Raw genomic sequence first — 18056 nt, 5'->3', positions numbered from 1 at the left:
TAAAGCAGACCTCAAATTCTTAACTGAAAAAGGAACTTTATGATCAGGTGGCAGGATCCTGAAACCTTCCAAAAAACCATTCCGAATAATTGTAGCCTTCAATTGATCAGGATATCTACTTAGAAAGGGGGCCATCCCTAGCAGCTTCACTGGAGTTACCCCCTTGACCGGTACCCACAGACAGCTTTCCTTTTCCTTTTTTGAAGCATTTTGAGGCCCCATGGGAGCTCCCATTGCAATGGGAACAAACATGTTTGAACTTACAGCTGTTTCCATATTTGCACTGCCCATCATTAAATTGTGCCAGACTTCGCTTTTCCTCCCTGTGCTCCCTGACTACCTCCCCCCCATGTCCCGACGGTTGACTCCCGCTACCTCCGCTCCCATGAAAGGACTGCCCGTACCTAGCTAGGGTCATCACTTTTAACCAGTGACCAATATCCTTCTGATCCCACTTAATCTCTGGCTGCACCCCCTTCCTCTGCCTGAATTGCTCATCATACCTCAGCCATGTCTGACTCCCGTAAGTACGATGTGCTTCCCCAATAGAGTCTAAATAGCAGAATAAACCCGAGCAATTCTCAGGAAACTTCTCCCCAATGACACCGGCCAATATAGCAAACGCTTGAAGCCAATTTACAGATGTCTGGGGGATTAACCGCCACCTGCGCTTCTCCTCCTCCTCCTTTTTGCTATCGTCCTTCTTCCCTTTGTCTAGATTAAACTTTTCCAATGGAAGGAGGGAGAAAGTTTCGACATATTCATCGTTCCAAATTTTCTCTTTCACCTCTTTTTTCAAATGTGCCCCCAGTGGCCCCTCAAAGCACACATACACCTCACCTTTTGCCCTATCGTTCAGCTTCACCGTATCTCCTTTGTCTTTTTCCGTCTGAACCGATACTGAAACCCCCGTAGATGCTACCCCTGCGCCCGCCGCAGACCCAACCGCTTCGTAACTAGACTGTGGCAACACGGCCTGTCCTGGCAACCAGGCTCCTACGGGAGGATGCCCTTGACCCCCTCGCTGCCCCGCCCTCCATTCTAAGCAAAATCTGTGACATACTGTGCAAGATATCCCTAATCCCCGATACCTCTGCGCCACCGGGCCCGCCTAAATTCCTCCCCCTGGCACTACCAACTGACTCCTGCCTTCCTCTAGCAATACAGCTCCTGCGGACGACAAACCAGACATAAAGTCATACTCACGCTGCAACGCAGGTGCTGTGTCCCCGCCAGCCGGAAATCCTAAATCCCGACGATCTCTTCCTCCGTCACGGTCGCCGCTGGAATCAGATCCCTCTGAATCAGGTCGCTGCTCAAGGCTCGCGCCCCTGGCCTCCCCATCACCAGGGGGTACCTGAGCAGTTGCGGATGATGTAGCCGGCCTTCTTTCAGAGGATCACCTCCCGCCAGACCTCCTTGCGCTCCTAGCTGCAGCTCTGGACACTCTTTGATAACCAGACCCAGACGCATGGGTCTGGTCCGTGCTGACAAGACACAAGCTGCCAGGCAATATGATGTTGCCCTCCTTTACCCCCACTCCGCGTCGGCTGGGTGAGCCAAGCAGCAGGGGTTCTCTGCACTGCTGCCTGCCCGCAGAACCTTGCTGAGATGCTCTCCTGGTGTTCCTCCCAGCAGGCACCCCGACAGGAACATCACCAGTGGTGCCTGCCGCATGGGGTCCTTCTCCCAGCGTCCTTCTGGTCCCTTGCCTGCTCCTGTGGCCCCCACCGCGATTAACAGCTGGCCTTTGCAGCCCAGTTGCTGTGCTCATGCGCCGGTCGGCCGGGGCCCGGACCTCCGGCACCGGCAGCACTACTGATGCAGGCCGCACATCCGGTGCGGCCCTGACTTCCGGCACGGCCCGCGATCCTCGCCCTACTGTGCCCACAAGCCGGCTGGATGGATTCCTGCTGGGGCGAGCGCGGCGGGAAGGGCCTCCCGCAGGGTCTCCGGAGGGGAGCCTGCGACTGTTGCGCGTGGTTACCTCCGGTGACAGTCCCTCCAGGGGCCGGGTCCTCCTGGTTCTCCTCCCTGCTACTGATGGCACATCATGGGTACCAGCTGCTCCCAGCAAAGCAGACAGCTGGAATTCGAGCCATCCACCACTCCGAGACCGGGCAACGTCCCTCTGCCGCACCATGAGGGATTCCAATAACTCCATGGTAAAACTCTCTTGTGGCTGCTCCTCCCAGAATGGCGGTTTTCCCGCACTTTTCCCTATATACCCCAGCTAGTGGCCTAGCTAGTCTCCAGACCTTAATCCCATAAAAAACTTATGGAGGGAGTTGAAGCTCCAAGTTGCCAAGCGACAGCCTCAAAATCGGAATGATTTATAGATGATCTGCAAAGAGGAGTGGACCAAAATTCCTCCTGACATGTGCGCAACCCTCACCATCAACTACAAAAAACATCTGACTGCTGTGCTTACCAACAAGGGTTTTGCCACCAAGTATTAAGTGTTGTTTGCCAGAGGTATCAAATACCGTACTTATTTCTCACTGCAAAATGCAAATAAATTTATTTAATTTATACAATGCGATTTTCTTGATTTTTTGGGGGGATATTCTATCTCTCAATGATACAATTTACCTACCCTTAAAATTATAGACTGTTCATGTTTTTGTCAGTGGGAAAACTTACAAAAACAGCAAGGGATCAAATAATTATTTCCATCACTGTATATATGCACACATATGTATACTGTATGTGTAGCACCACTGCGGGTCCAGTTGCCACAGAGGTACTGCATCTCATCCAGAGGTGTGGTACCCCACTCTCAGGTAAGGAGGGAGCACTACATGGGAACCAAACCACTCACATCCAACACTACACCACTTCCTAGGGAAGGTCCACATAGCTCCTAATGGAGAGCACAGGCCTGGTCCCTGTTAGGAAGGTGGAACTAAGTAGACGAGGTGGGTGGAGGAAGTAGTTTAGGGGAGCACTGAAGGAAGAGTATAAAAGAAGAGTAGAAACATCTAGAAGGGTCCATTCTCCTGTTCCAGTGCTTGCAGCAGGAATACAGTTCAGTCTGGTCCTACAAGTGAGAGAGGAAGGGAGGACCGTGGACGAGTCAGAGAGGCCCAGGAGGAGAGTGAGGAGAGAAGACCGGAGCAGTGAGGAGGGCTCCAGAGAGAGAAGGGATCCTAGGGGCACGGCGAGTGTGGGATGCCACCAGTGCGACCGAGTTCACGCTGATCGTGGAGGGATCAGGCCACAGGAGGGGACCAGCCCCAGACTAGTGGGGGACTACAAGACTCAGCTAGCAAACCGGAGGTTGCGGTATCTTCATGTGCCGTAGCCAAAATCCATACACAATCGCTGAAAAGGTGGCCATATAGGCCCAGGGGACAGACCGGACGTCGCCCCACAAGGCCTGCGGCCACTGGCTCGGGACACTGTGTGTGAGGCGCAGGGCAGGAGGGAGAGAGCCAGCGCAGAGAGACGACCTGGGAAGGTACATAAGAAAGGGGTCCCGTTCAAGTGCACCCAAATTATCTGAGAGTTGGCTGGATCACTTCCCCGGAGGACACAGGACGACGTGGGTGGTTATAATTCAGCGGTTGTAATCTGGAGCATCTTAATAACTGTGAGTAAACACTGGAAGACTGCACCCCACTGTGTCCTTCACTTAATTGCTGCGTCACCTGCTTTGCACTACACCAACAACATCTACCTCATCAATCACTATATACTGCCCTGGAGCTTAGCTCTGCCCATGGAGAGCTGAATCATCTCTGCTGCGTCACCAACAGCCCCAGTGGATCTGTACCGCAGCGGCGGCCCCTATAGCCGCATACCACGGGTGGCGTCACGAACATTATCCCCAAACACTTTATTTCCCAAATTGACTTTCACTTTTCATTTATTGACCGTCCTGGGCCCCAGGGGGCGGGACATATGTATGCCTTTACATGTATATATATGCCTTTTACTAGAGATGGCAAAATTTATTTGAGCGGAATTGAATCCTACTCGAGTTTTAATTCTGTAAAATTCAAGGAGAATTCAATTCAAATCAAATAAATTCGCAGCTCTCACTTCCTCCGGATGTATGTGATTTGTCCGAAAGCAGGGAAAGTGAAGCCAGCGCTGATTGACTGCAGGAATCACATAAAATAACAATATCACACAATCCCCAGGAGAGCCAGAGCTAACACTGCTGGAACGGTGAGGGCACCGGAAGTGAGTATAACTGATATTATTTTACAAGATGGAAACATAAGGATTGAGAAGGGGTTGTCTGAGTAGTGGACAACCCATTTAAGAGAGATTTAGAGCTTGTTCAGATGAGCATATTATACATATGTGTAATGTACACTGCTCAAAAAAATAAAGGGAACACTCAAATAGCACATCCTAGATCTGAATGAATGAAATATTCTAATTGAATACTTTGTTCTGTACAAAGTTGAATGTGCTGACAACAAAATCACATAAAAATCATCAATTGAAATCAAATTTATTAACCAATGGAGGCCTGGATTTGGAGTCACCCCCAAAATTAAAGTGGAAAAACACACTCCAGGCTGATACAACTTTGATGTACAAGTCAAATTGAGGCTCAGTATTGTGTGTGGCCTCCACGTGCCTGTATGACCTCCCTACAACGCCTGGGCATGATCCTGATGAGGTTGCGGATGGTCTCCTGTCGGATCTCCTCCCAGACCTGGACTAAAGCATCCGCCAACTCCTGGACAGTCTGTGGTGCAACGTGACGTTGGTGGATGGAGCAAGACATGATGTCCCAGATGTGCTCAATCGGATTCAGGTCTGGGGAACGGGCGGGCCAGTCCATAGCTTCAATTGCCTTCATCTTGCAGGAACTGCTGACACACTCCAGCCACATGAGGTCTGGCATTGTCCTGCATTAGGAGGAACCCAGGGCCAACTGCACCAGCATATGGTCTCACAAGGGGTCTGAGGATCTCATCTCGGTACCTAATGGCAGTCAGGCTACCTCTGGCGAGCACATGGAGGGCTGTGCGGCCCTCCAAAGAAATGCCACCCCACTCCATTACTGACCCACTGCCAAACTGGTCATCATGAAGGATGTTGCAGGCAGCAGATCGCTCTCCACGGCGTCTCCAGAGTCTGTCACGTCTGTCATATGTGCTCAGTGTAAACTTGCTTTCATCTGTGAAGAGCACAGGGCGCCAGAGACGACTTTGCCAATCCTGGTGTTCTGTGGCAAATGTCAAGCATTCTGCACGGTGTTGGGCTGTGAGCACAACCCCCATCTGTGGACATCGGGCCCTCATACCACCCTCATGAAGTCGGTTTCTAACTGTTTGTGCAGACACATGCACATTTTTGGCCAGCTGAAGGTCATTTTGCAGGGCTCTGGCAGTGCTCCTCCTGTTCCTCCTTGCACAAAGGCGGAGGTAGAGGTCCTGCTGCTGGGTTGTTGCCCTCCTACGGCCCCCTCCACGTCTCCTGGTGCACTGGCCTGTCTCCTGGTAGCACCTCCAGCCTCTGGACACTACGCTGACAGACACAGCAAACCTTCTTGTCACAGCTCGCAATGAAGTGCCATCCTGGATGAGCTGCACTACCTGAGCAACTTCTGTGGGTTTTAGAGTCCGTCTCATGCTACCACGAGTGTGAAAGCACAACCAACATTCAAAAGTGACCAAAACATCAGTCAGAAAGCATTGGTACTGAGATGTGGTCTGTTGCCCCCACCTGCAGAACCACTCCTTTATTGAGTGTGTCTTGATAATTGCCAATAGTTTCCATCTATTGTCTATTCCATTTGCACAACAGCATGTCTCTTCGACAACCGACAATCCGGCTTCCGCCCCCACCATTCCACCGAAACTGCCCTTACCAAAATCACCAATGACTTACTTACAGCCAAAGCTAACAGACAATTCTCTGTACTCCTTCTTCTTGACCTCTCCTCTGCTTTTGATACAGTTGACCACTGCCTCCTACTACAGATACTCTCTTCCTTTGGAGTCAAAGACCTTGCCCTATCCTGGATCTCCGCATACCTTTCTAACCGCACATTTAGCGTCTCCCACTCCCACACTACCTCCTCACCCTGCCCCCTCTCTGTTGGAGTTCCTCAAGGCTCTGTCCTAGGACCCCTACTCTTCTTAATCTATACCCTTGGCCTGGGACAGCTCATAAAATCCCATGGCTTCCAGTACCATCTGTACGCCGATGACACCCAGATCTACCTCTCAAGGCCCAGATGTCACCTCTCTGCTGTCCAGAATCCCAGCATGTCTAGCAGCCATATCCTCCTTCTTCTCATCCCGCTACCTCAAGCTCAATGTGGACAAAACTGAACTCATTATCTTTCCCCCATCTCGCATATCTTTCCCACCTGATCATTCTATCACAATAAATGACATCACTCTTTCCGCTGTACCGACAATCCGCTGCCTCGGAGTAACCCTTGACTCTGCCCTGTCCTTCAAACCCCTCATCCAAGCTCTCGCCACCTCCTGTCGCCTCCAGATCAAAAATATTTCCAGAATCCGTCCTTTCCTCAACCCTCAATCTACTAAACTGCTTGTGCATGCCCTCATCATCTCCCGCCTCGACTATTGCAACATCCTCCTCTGTGGCCTACCTGCTAACACTCTCGCACCCCTCCAGTCCATCCTCAACTCTGCTGCATGACTTGTTCATCTCTCGCCTAGCTACTCCTCTGCTACCCCCTTTGCAAATCCCTTCACTGGCTCCCATTCCCCCAGCGTATCCAGTTCAAACTACTAACACTGACCTACAAAGCCATCCATAACCTCTCTCCTCCGTACATCTCTGAACTAATCTCCCGATATATTCCCTCATGTAACCTCCGGTCCCCCCAAGACCTCCTTCTCTCCTCCACACTTATCCGTTCCTCACGCAATCGCCTCCAAGATTTCTCCCGAATATCCCCCGTCCTATGGAATTCTGTGCCTCAACACGTACGATTATCCACCACACTTGGATCTTTCAGACGGAACCTGAAAACCCATCTCTTCAAACAAGCTTACAGCCTGCCATGACCCCACTGCCTCCTCAACAACACCGGAGCTACTGCAACCCCTCAACCTACTGTCTCCGCCCCATTCCTGTAGAATGTAAGCCCGCAAGGGCAGGGTCCTCTTCCCTCCATACCGTTCTATCATTGTTAGTTTGTTTACTGTAAGTGATATTTGTATTTGGTATGTAACCCCTTATGTACAGTGCCATGGAATCAATGGTGCTATATAAATTATTATTATTAATAATAATAATAATAATAATAATAATAATAATGTGAAACTGACTGTCAATCAGTGTTGCTTCCTAAGCGGACAGTTTGATTTCACAGAAGTTTGATTTACTTGGAGTTATATTCTGTTGTAAGTGTTCCCTTTATTTTTTTGAGCAGTGTATATTATACATATGTATACTGCGTGAGTTTACTCTGATAGAATTTTGACAGCACACTGACGAATGTAATTCAATATGGCTAATAAGATGACAGTTTTTTCAAAAACTCCAGCATGCACTATTTTCTTCATTCTTTTCGAATGAGACTTGTCGATTCAAATCTATGGGTGCGCAAAAACAAAATCAGGGACCAATTGTATAGCATGCAATTTTTACAGATGCATTGTCATTATTAAAATGGGAAACTGTATTTGATCATGTACATTTTAATCTGTTGGTATATAAATAAGAATGCAACACGGATGTAAAAACGGGACACAAGAATGGAATATGGATAGCAATACAGATGAAAGCCGGACAAGTTTTCTGGATGAAAATCGTATGATTTTTCATACTCTTGCCTGAACTCAACCTTAGGAGGAAATTTAACATCCTCCCCTGTGCTAGTTTTGATGTATAAAAAATATAATTTTTGGCAATAATTTGAGACTTTTTCTGGCATTCACTTTATTAAGTTGCCAGGGTTTAGTGGGAAGAGCATGGCCACTTGAGGCTTCATAAATTTACTATAATTTATGCAGGAGTTTGGCAGAAATTATAGCTCAAGTGTACGTCAATTAGGTGCATTTTATTGCCATTGTCTTTTTATTAAATCCTTCAAAAATTATGACAAAAGTATTCACTCTTATGTCACTGTGGTTACATAGTAATGAATAGTGTTTAACAAAACTAAGTTTACAGTTGGCAGCACATAGCCCTGTGATTCTGAAGCTATGCTTCTCCTTTTCATACCACATCCTACCATATTCTGTTCTTAAAAATTATGAACTTTGTAAATTACAGCAGTTTTGGCATTTGTCGATGGAAATTTTTGAAGGCCGATGTGTTTTTGATCTTTCCATTGTTTTTGGCTTATTTAGTAAAATTAAGCAGATCAATCATTTTGTTTTCTCATAACCCTAGCAGGAATAATTTTTCACGTTGGCATTTTGACAATTTTGTTTTTTAAAACCTGTTTTTACGTCTAACTTAACTTTTTCATATTGAGGTAAGACTAACGTTAGCTTAGTTTCTGCAGGAAAGACAATATAAATGGACTTGTTTCATCTTTTGAAATGTAAGTATTGTCTTGTAAAAATGTTTTTCCCAAAATGTAATATTGATGGCTTATTCCTAGGATATGGCATCAATATCTGATCTGTCAGGATCAGACTTATGGCACCCAAACAAGACCTACAGCAATGTACATGAGATACATGGCTATGTGCATGGCAAACAATGACTACGGCACACTAGAAGTTGGACCACCAGGTCTCCTTTATGCAATTGGCCAGCAGTGGTTGCAGAACTGGAACCTCCTTAAGATATGCCACCAATATTACAGCCCCAACAAAACCCCTTTAATCTATGGTCCAGACCAGAACTGTACCGAAAACCCAATCGCCAAAGCTAAACAATAAATAAATCATATGGAAACAGATGACTAAGAGGGTGAAAATTATATTGTACCTGGTTTAAATTCTTTAACATCTTCACCTACACTTTCCACAATGCCAACAGCTTCATGACCAAGAATGACAGGAAACTTCATATCTTTGAGATTGCCAGTGACTGCATGTCCATCTGTACCGCAGATTCCTGTAGTTATAATCTGACAAAAATGTTCCAATTAAGCACAAAAAAATCAAACTTTTAAATTCATCTTTTCATTTCATAGGAGACAGGCGGGATCAACTAGTGGTCTATATTAGGGGTGGACAATTCATTATCCCAAGGGGGCACATCAGACTCACAATCCAACATGCTGAGCTTAATTTTGTTAAATATTATTAATTTTACTATTATTTTAATTGTTATCACTTAATACTGAGCAGAATTAAGTCTGTTGACTAGCTGCTATTGCTAATGCATGTTACATTAGGGTTTATTGTAACATGTATTCTTACCAATAACAGATAATCAAAACCATATAATTTACTGCTTTTTATAAAGTTTATAAATCATACTGCTCCTGTTATTCAGCCTTATGTATAATAAATATGGGTGTACCTTGATAAGCTACTCCCCCCACACAGTATGAAGCTCCTAGTCATATGTACACAATATGATGCCCCACAGTCCTCTTCTCACAATATGATGTTCCCAATCACCCACACAGTATGATGCACCCACAGCTCCCCACACACAGTATGATATCCCACAAGTATGATTTCTTCATAGCCTCAGACACAGTGTGATATCTCCACAGTCCACACACATTATAATAGTTCCCACAGTTGAGCCCCACAAGTACTGATAGACAATTAAAAAAAAAACTCTGCCTCATTCTCCTGATGCACTGCTCTGCTCTGTGCAAAGTGTGGACTGAGGCTCCACCCAGCAGGCACAATCTAGTAATGTCACCGTGCCTGCTGTGCTGAGACTCACGCACAGGCTGAAGGGTGCAACATGGAGCCGACAGACCTCTCTTCCACCATTGTATTAAATGGTATTTTCAACCTGAGGATGCCGATACTGTGGAAATTGAGATGCTGAAGTGCAATGTTTCTAGCCCTTTGGCTATCCCAGTCCGCAGGCTGGACAGGAAAAGTCAAAGAGTCGGATGTGGCCCATGGGCCACAGTTTTTCAAGGTCTGGTCTATATAGAACAGATAGCACAATACCACAGAGAGCAATAATTGTCCATGTCTACAAATTTGACTTTAGTATTAAAAAATATTGCAGTAATAAAAAAATGTCTCCAAAGTGTTCCCAATATAACTAGAAAAATGCTTGTAGAAATGGACACAATCTTGAAAACACATTCTTTATGAATTCATGAGGGAAAAAAAAACCTGTGTGGCTCTATATATACAGGTGCATCTCACTAAATTAGAATATCATCAAAAAGTTAATTTATTTCAGTTCTTCAATACAAAAAGTGAAACTCATATATTATATAGAGTCATTACAAATATAGTGATCTATTTCAAGTGTTTATTTCTGTTAATGTTGATGATTATGGCTTACAGCCAATGAAAACACAAAAGTCATTATCTCAGTAAATTAGAATAACAACCCCAGCCTTGAAAGGATTGTTAAGAAAAGGCCATTCAAAAATTTGGGGGAGATTCACAAGGAGTGGACTGCTGCTGGAGTCATTGCTTCAAAAGCCACCACACACAGACGTATCCAGGACATGGGCTACAAGTGTCTCATTCCTTGTGTCTAGCCACTCATGACCAATAGACAACGCCAGAAGCCTCTTAGCTGGGCCAAGGAGAAAAAGACCCTTAATGTTGCATAGTGGTCCAAGGTGTTGCTTTCAGATGAAAGTAAATTTTGCATTTCATTTGGAAATCAAGGTCCCAGAGTCTGGAGGAAGAGTGGAGAGGCCACAATCCAAGCTGCTTGAGGTCTAGTGTGAAGTTTCCACAATCAGTGATGGTTAGGGGAGCCATGTCATCTGCTGGTGTAGGTCCACTGTGTCAAGACCAAAGTCAGCGCAGCCTTCTACCAGGAAATTTTGCAGCATTTCATGCTTCCCTCTGCTGACAAGCTTTTTGGAGATGGAAATTTCATTCTCCAGCTGGATTTGACACCTGTCCACACTGCCATACCAATACCTGGTTAAGGCTATGTGCACACGTAGTGTTTTTGATGAGTTTTCGCATTTTTTTTTAGCAGCGAAAACGCAATTTAATCCATCTGCCAGGTATTGCAATGGTAATACTGATGTGCTGTGCACATGATGCGGAAACTTCCACTCAGGATTACCATTGCGGAAAAAAACTCAGCATGTCCATTGTGCGCGCGTTTCCGCCGCAAATTTGTGCCCATTGAGGTCTATTGAACCGCAGCAAATCCGCAGGCATAATATCTATAACTGCAAATTTTCTGCGTTTCAATTAAAGCCAATTGGCGTAAATTTGTGGCGGAAACGTCAGGTTGATAACAGCGAGAGCGGCGTGGCTGAGGGGAGCAGTACTCTCCTCAGCCGAGCCGGTGTGCCCGTGGTGGTAAATTTAAAAAAAAAAAGTAAAAATTGAAAAAAAAACACTATACTGACCTGTTTTGCGCCCCTGGTGTCTTCCTGGTCCACGGCAATGTATCTTCAGCCCGGCAGCCGGCGATACACTGCTGGGAGCGCACTCACTCCCAACAGTGTACTGCGTTGCCATGACCTGCGATCACGTGAGCGATCAGCTGATCGCTCACGTGACCTCAGCGTGGGAACATTCTGGAGAAAGTTCCCACCAGTACTGGTGGTGAGCTCACCGGGGCTAATCAGCTGATCTTCAGCTGATGAACCCCAGTGACCTCACTCCAGCAGCAATGTACACTGACAGGAGTGATTTTACACTCCTGTCAGTATACATTGCTGTCTTCTACAGCAGTGACATCAGTGATTGCTGATGTCACTGATGTAAAAGTGACACGGATCGGTAAGGGACAATCGGTAGTAATTGTGGACTGCTTTGTGACGGCGGACAGGTGAGGGATATGGTTTTTTGATTTTTTACTTTTTTTTCAGAAGATCGAGGGATTAGGGAACTGAGAGAATAATAAAAAAAAATGTTTAAAACCGTGTGTCTTATATTTCTTTAAAATACTTTATTCTGGCAGTGTATTTATTGAAAAAGCAGCGACCACGTACCTACGCAGTTAGTAATGGGGGCGTCTTATAAACGCTCTCCATTACTAACCTGGGTTTCACATCAGCCACCAATACAAGGCTGACGTGAACCCCAACCCCACTCGCCACCGCTATAGGGCAGTGGGAAGAGCAGAGGCTAAGCGCCAGATTTGGCGCATCTTATGGATGAGCCATTTCTGGGACTGCTGAGGGGTGATATTATTAGCCGAGGAGGGGGCTCGTATCCATGGCTCCTTACCTGGCTATTAATATCAGCCAGCAGCTGTCAGTTTAGCTTTTTCTGGTTAGATTTTATAGGGGGACCCTGCGTCAATTTTTTTCTGGGATTCCCCTGTAATCTAGTCAGTAAAGGCTAAACAAACAACTGTGGGCTGATATTAATAGCCAGGGAACATTTTTGGCTAATGGCCCCTTCCCCGGCAACTAATATCAGCCCCCAGCGGTCTGCTTTCCCTCTGCTGGTTATAAAAAAGATGCAGGAGCCCACGCCAGTTTTTTTTTTATATTTTAGGCTCTGGGCCCACGATCCAGATGTAGCAGCGCTTTGGAAGCATATTTTTTACTGCATCCAAAACGTTGCATTCTATTGAACGCAGATAAATCTACATGTGTTCACTGAACCATGCGTATTTACCGCATTCTTCACTTTCTAGTGGTCAAATTTCTGTTGCGGAGATTAGCGACTTCACAAAAGAATTTGACATGCTGCAATCCTGAAAGACACGCCGCATGTCATTGTCCACAGGTGATTCGCAGCCTCTGATGCACGCATAGTGGACATGGGATTCTTAGAGATCCCATCTATGATGTTGTACCATCTGGACGCTGTGGGTTTGACGCTGTATAAACATGCAACTTCAAACCCGCAGCGGCTCCTGCTAGTCTCCACTGCAGATTTTGACCTATTGCAGTGTCATTATATGCGGTGGATTCACATGTACCGACAACAAAAGTGCAGCATTAGAACACAGCGTTTTGGAATCAACAAAAATACGCTGCGTCCAAAGCGCTGCTTGTTGCTGTTCGTGGGGACGTAGTGGCTAACGAAACAGCAGTGAGCTGTTATAATAGCCAGGGACCATGTTTGACTAGTGGCACCTTCCTAGGCTAAAAATAGCAGCTCGCACCTGCCCCAGAAATTACATGAATAGAAATGCTAATGAAGATTGGGTGAATGGGATTAGCTGACAACTAGCTCTTTTGTTTGGTGCTGACATGGTGTCAACAGACCCTTTGATCACCTAACCTAATTAAAGTAAAGTAAAGAGTTAAATAAACACACAGACACAGAGTAAACATTTTATTTGAAATACAACAGACACATTCTTTAATCATTTAAATTAACCAATATACTCACCCCAGTTCTGATGGTAATCCAAGGGTTAAACCAATGTCCCACCAAATAACTTTATTTAGCTCCAAATAGCATTGATTGATGTACAAAAACGCTTTAAAAAACACATCAAAAACGGGCAAAACCACACGGTTTTTCCACAGCATTTTACCTGCCAAGGAGATGCAGAAACACTCAGGAAATTTCTGATTCAAATCCTGACCGTGCACACACAGCCTAAAAAACAACAATATCACTGTGCTTGATTGGCCAGCAAACGCGCCTGACCTTAACCCCATAGAAAATCTATGGGGTTTTGTCAAGAGGAAGATGAGAGCCACCAGACCCAACGATGCAGATGAGCTGAAGGCTGCTATCAAAGCAACCTGGGCTTCCATAACACCTCAGCAGTGCCACAGGCTGATCGCTTTCATGCCACGCTGCATTGATGCAGTAATTGATGCAAAAGGAGCCCCGACCAAGTATTGAGTGCATTTACTGAACATACATTTCAGTAGGTCAACATTTCAGATTTTAAAATCATTTTTTAAGCTGGTGTTATAAAGTATTCTAATTTACTGAGATAATGACTTTTGTGTTTTCATTGGCTGTAAGCCATAATCATCAACATTAACAGAAATAAACACTTGAAAGAGATCACTCTGTTTGCAATGACTCTATATAATATATGAGTTTCATTTTTTGTATTGAAGAACTGAAATAAATTAACTTTTTGATGATGTTCTAATTTAGAGAGATGAACTTGTAGCATCATTGGAAGCATATGAATGTACATTATGGGCTGATACTTTATATAGGGGAAGTATTAAGTACATGCATAATACAGATCCATAATAAAGTTCCCTTATTAAGTTGTTATGACTATAAAGGGAAAGAAATACAGTACTTACTTTGATTCTTATTTCTCGCTTTATAGGTGGACCCACTTCGATTTCTTCCAAAGAAAATGGTTGATTTGCTTCCCAAGTCACAGCTGCCTTGCACTTAATTATCTGTAATAATTCATAATATAAGACTAGATTTAGAAATGCCAGTTAAAAATTTTGTGCAGTGTGGAATTGCACACAAATTTTGTGAATTTTGGTGTTTTCACCTTAGTTTGAAGCAGCTCCACCAAATGGGCAGAGCTGGGGAGGAGCCGGGATGGGTTGGGGCGTAGCCTGTCAAATTCATCAAATTTGCTGTTGCTTTGTACAATAGAAATGTTACTCAAGTCATTGACTGGAGTAACCAAGGCGCACGGAGGTGTACACCACTGAGAAGATGTGCCAAATTCAGTAAGTGGCTCTTAATGAATTTGGCGCATCTTACACTAAGATTGGAGTGCACAATGCCAGTATTAATGAATCAGCCCCTAAATGTTTTTTTACAACATATTACGGTTTTCTTCTAAACCTGCCCCTTCTGATTAAAGTATATGCATCTAATGATCATTCTCATAGTATAATAAGTGTAACAGTATGGCTACAAAACTCTGTTCTGTATTGTAGTTTGGTGCCACCGGTAAGTGGAATATGCAAATATTAACAAAAAAGGGTCAGCACTACAAATTGTGGGCACTCTTCTATATGTCTGCTTTCTTCCAAGTCACACATGACACCATTAATAGGCTACGTTCCCATGTAGCGTAAAAGCTGTTTTAACAGCTGCATTTTTTTAGTGTAGAAAATCTATATAGCATTTAACAGTGCAAACAAAGTGGATGTGATTTCCTGAAAATTCATGTCCCGTTTGTTTAAAGGGAATCTGTCACCAGGTTTTTGTCACCTAATCTGACAGCAGCATAATGTAGAGACAGACTCTGATTCCAGCAATATATCACTGGGCGGCTTTCTGTAGTTTTGATAAAATCAACTAAAGGACCAGCGTTCAGAAGAGCTCAGTATGCTGTAGCGGGAACGCTGTTAAGGGTCCTTAGGATAAGCCGGTATTCTGGCGAAACGCACATAGGGACACATGTCCCGCACTTGTGCCATGTGTATGATAGGGTCAGACAAACACATAGCAACTGAGATAGGGTTGATTAACTCAGATATAGAGCGGCACTCCAGCTGTGGCACCTACTGACAGCGAGCCCGCATACTGAGCGCTCCCGAACACTGGCGTGGTCTCCTATATGGCGATACCACGCCACACTACTGATGCAATCTTTGCATGGCTCTGGTGCTGACCGTACAGAAGGTCCGTGCGGCTTAAGCGCCCTGCCATCCTTGGCAGACACTCAGTGGAGACATATTTACTGTAGATCCCCTCTGGCCCTCACTTTATTATGGTCTCCTATGTCTGATATGAGCCATAATAATAATTAACCCTTTCTCTATAAATAATTATACTTATATGACCCCCTATTATTATCACTAATTTTTGCTACAAACAATTTTTTGCTATGTAAAAAAAAAATTTCTACAACAAAGTCCTGACGTTGTATTTATAAGGGACATTGGTCAGTAACCCATTGACAATTTAATTGATATATTTACATCTTGGCACAACAAATGAGACTTTAGTGGGTCACAGCTGTCTGATTTATACCATAACTTTTATACAGCAGAGACCCAATATACCACCTCAATTGGGTGTATGATACACTAGTTTATAGTACTATATTTTATACAAGATAATAAAAGTTATATTTTAATCACAAACTTTATTCCCCTCTTCCCTATTAATCTACAGTTTTCTAATGGTGTACACTGGTGTGAATAAATGTCCGATGAGATCCGACAATAAATTTATTGCTTTTTGTAAACCTAAGTAAACCTCTTAAGGGTATGTGCACACAACGTCTTTTTCTGGTGGGATCGCCTGTAAACCTACCTGGAAAAGCACTCATAAGAATGAATACGTATATGCATTTTTATGTAAGAACTACAAGTTGTGCTTATGTTCAGGCTTTTGAGCGTATTTTAAAGGGAATCCGTAATCAAGTTTTTTTACCTAATCTGGGAGAAGCAGGATGTAGGGGCAGAGACCCTGATTCCAGCGATGTATCACTTACTGGGCTGCTTGTTTGCTGCAGTTTTGATAAAATCGGTTTTATTTGCTGCAGATATACCAGTTCTCTGAATACTGAGCTCCGTATAACCCGCCCACACCACTGAGTGACAGATTTCTGTGCATAGGCAGAAAGCTGCCAATCAGTGGTGGGGTTATACAAAGCACATGAATATGAAAGACTACATGGCAGTAGGCTTATTAGTCCTCTAGTGATAATCTCCTCCTGATAAAACAATTATCAAAACTACAACAAGCAGCCCAGTAAATAACATATCACTGGAATCAGTAATTCTGTCTCTACAATATTCTGCTCTCAGATTAGGTGGCAAAATCCTGGTGACAGATTCCCTGTGACTACTTCAGGTTTCAAAAGACACCAAGTAGCTAAAAGAAGTGAGCAGATTATTCTTTAGAAGGCCTCCACTGTGAAGACGTTACATACTTACAATACAAGTCAATGGAAAGGTTCGAAAATTCCGGGGATTGTAAAAATAAATGTCAGGTGCACATACCCTATTTAATCTGTTACAATGAACGGCCAGTGCACTGTATGTTGATTCCACCAGGGGAAATTATTCTGAAGGCCGCTCCACCTATTCCACCTAAACACTTTTAAGCATGAATTTTTATTGCCATTGTAAACTATGGTTTAGTATAGGCCATATCACTAAAATATTAAAGGTTAGTTAAAAATAATAAACCCCAACAGCCAATGATAAGCAAGAGGCCAGGCTATTGTCCGTACACCATACACCGGCCATTCTGTGCATTCTCTGACCTCTAGTGTGGTAATGTGTATTTAATTAAAATTAAAAAAAAAATTGCACTTGCAATTGGAAGAGCTTGGGGTCTAGTTGATAAATACAAAATTACCTTGTCAGGTACATTTAAAAAATAAAGATAGAGTGAGATGATTGTATTTCTGAAAAATCCAGGTATGTAATATGAAGCAAAAGCAAACGTAGGTGTATGAAGAAGCTGCGCACTTACCTTGCCTGCTGTCTCCATCTCTTTTCTGGGCCGTCAGTGAGGTAAAGAAAAACAAAGTATATTGCTCTGACTATTCAGCAACAAACTTTGTGCCAAACTATTCTGGCTTACATGATGTTATATATGTGCTCCAAAAGTTAATAATTCCTCACAGATCTATCTGTACTTATAAAGAAGGAGAAACCTTTGGTCACATTCTTACAACCTTCTCATATTTCATTTAGCAAAAGTCGTTCAAAGGTTTCCTTGTCTGAATTACCTATATGGTTGACCCATCATATTTTGCTGCAGCTTTGTTACTTGCACCCTCATCAATGGTTAAAGGCACTTTGAGCTCTGTGCCATAGCAATACTTCCACATACAGTATATATTTATCAGAGCGGATCGATAGTGCACTAGCGCCAGGGTTTATTAAACCTTCATGAACAATAGTGTCTAGTCGTGAGCCTAATAGTGTGGTGCTCAAACGTTCCCACAGTCCGTCATTCATAAGCTGACAGACAATGCCTCCAAATGATCAACACTGTACATGATAGCTTTTGTCATTAGCATCTCTATGGCGTTTTACACTATGTCAATGAGACTGGAGGACCCGACATCTGTGAACAAGCTTGTAGACATGGCTTCTATTTTCAGTCAAATCAATTCATCGGCAGCACAAAACTTCCTTTGTCAAAACATGGGCTCATATTGCTGTGGCT

At 44.2% G+C, this 18056-nt stretch overlaps 1 protein-coding gene across 1 annotated transcript in view; it reads right to left on the bottom strand.

Moving 5' to 3' along the window:
* Positions 1-17526, bottom strand: part of LOC141153694 (alcohol dehydrogenase 1-like) — a 52704-nt gene extending 35178 nt beyond the window's left edge. Inside the window, exons 1-3 of the mRNA XM_073638745.1 lie at positions 17355-17526; positions 14258-14359; positions 8887-9028 (exon numbers count right to left, since the gene is read on the bottom strand). Of these exons, the coding sequence (XP_073494846.1) occupies positions 8887-9028; positions 14258-14359; positions 17355-17372 (262 nt within the window). The 5' untranslated portion in view covers positions 17373-17526. The remainder of the gene's footprint in view (positions 1-8886; positions 9029-14257; positions 14360-17354) is intronic.
* Positions 17527-18056: the final 530 nt, after the last annotated feature.

The sequence above is a fragment of the Phyllobates terribilis genome, unplaced genomic scaffold, assembly GCF_046119375.1.
Source record: "Phyllobates terribilis strain yellow unplaced genomic scaffold, ASM4611937v1 Scaffold_1__5_contigs__length_1240528914, whole genome shotgun sequence".
NCBI classification, from domain to species: domain Eukaryota; kingdom Metazoa; phylum Chordata; class Amphibia; order Anura; family Dendrobatidae; genus Phyllobates; species Phyllobates terribilis.
Note: the sequence above shows the minus strand (reverse complement) of the source record. Positions and strands in the feature narration are given on the sequence as shown.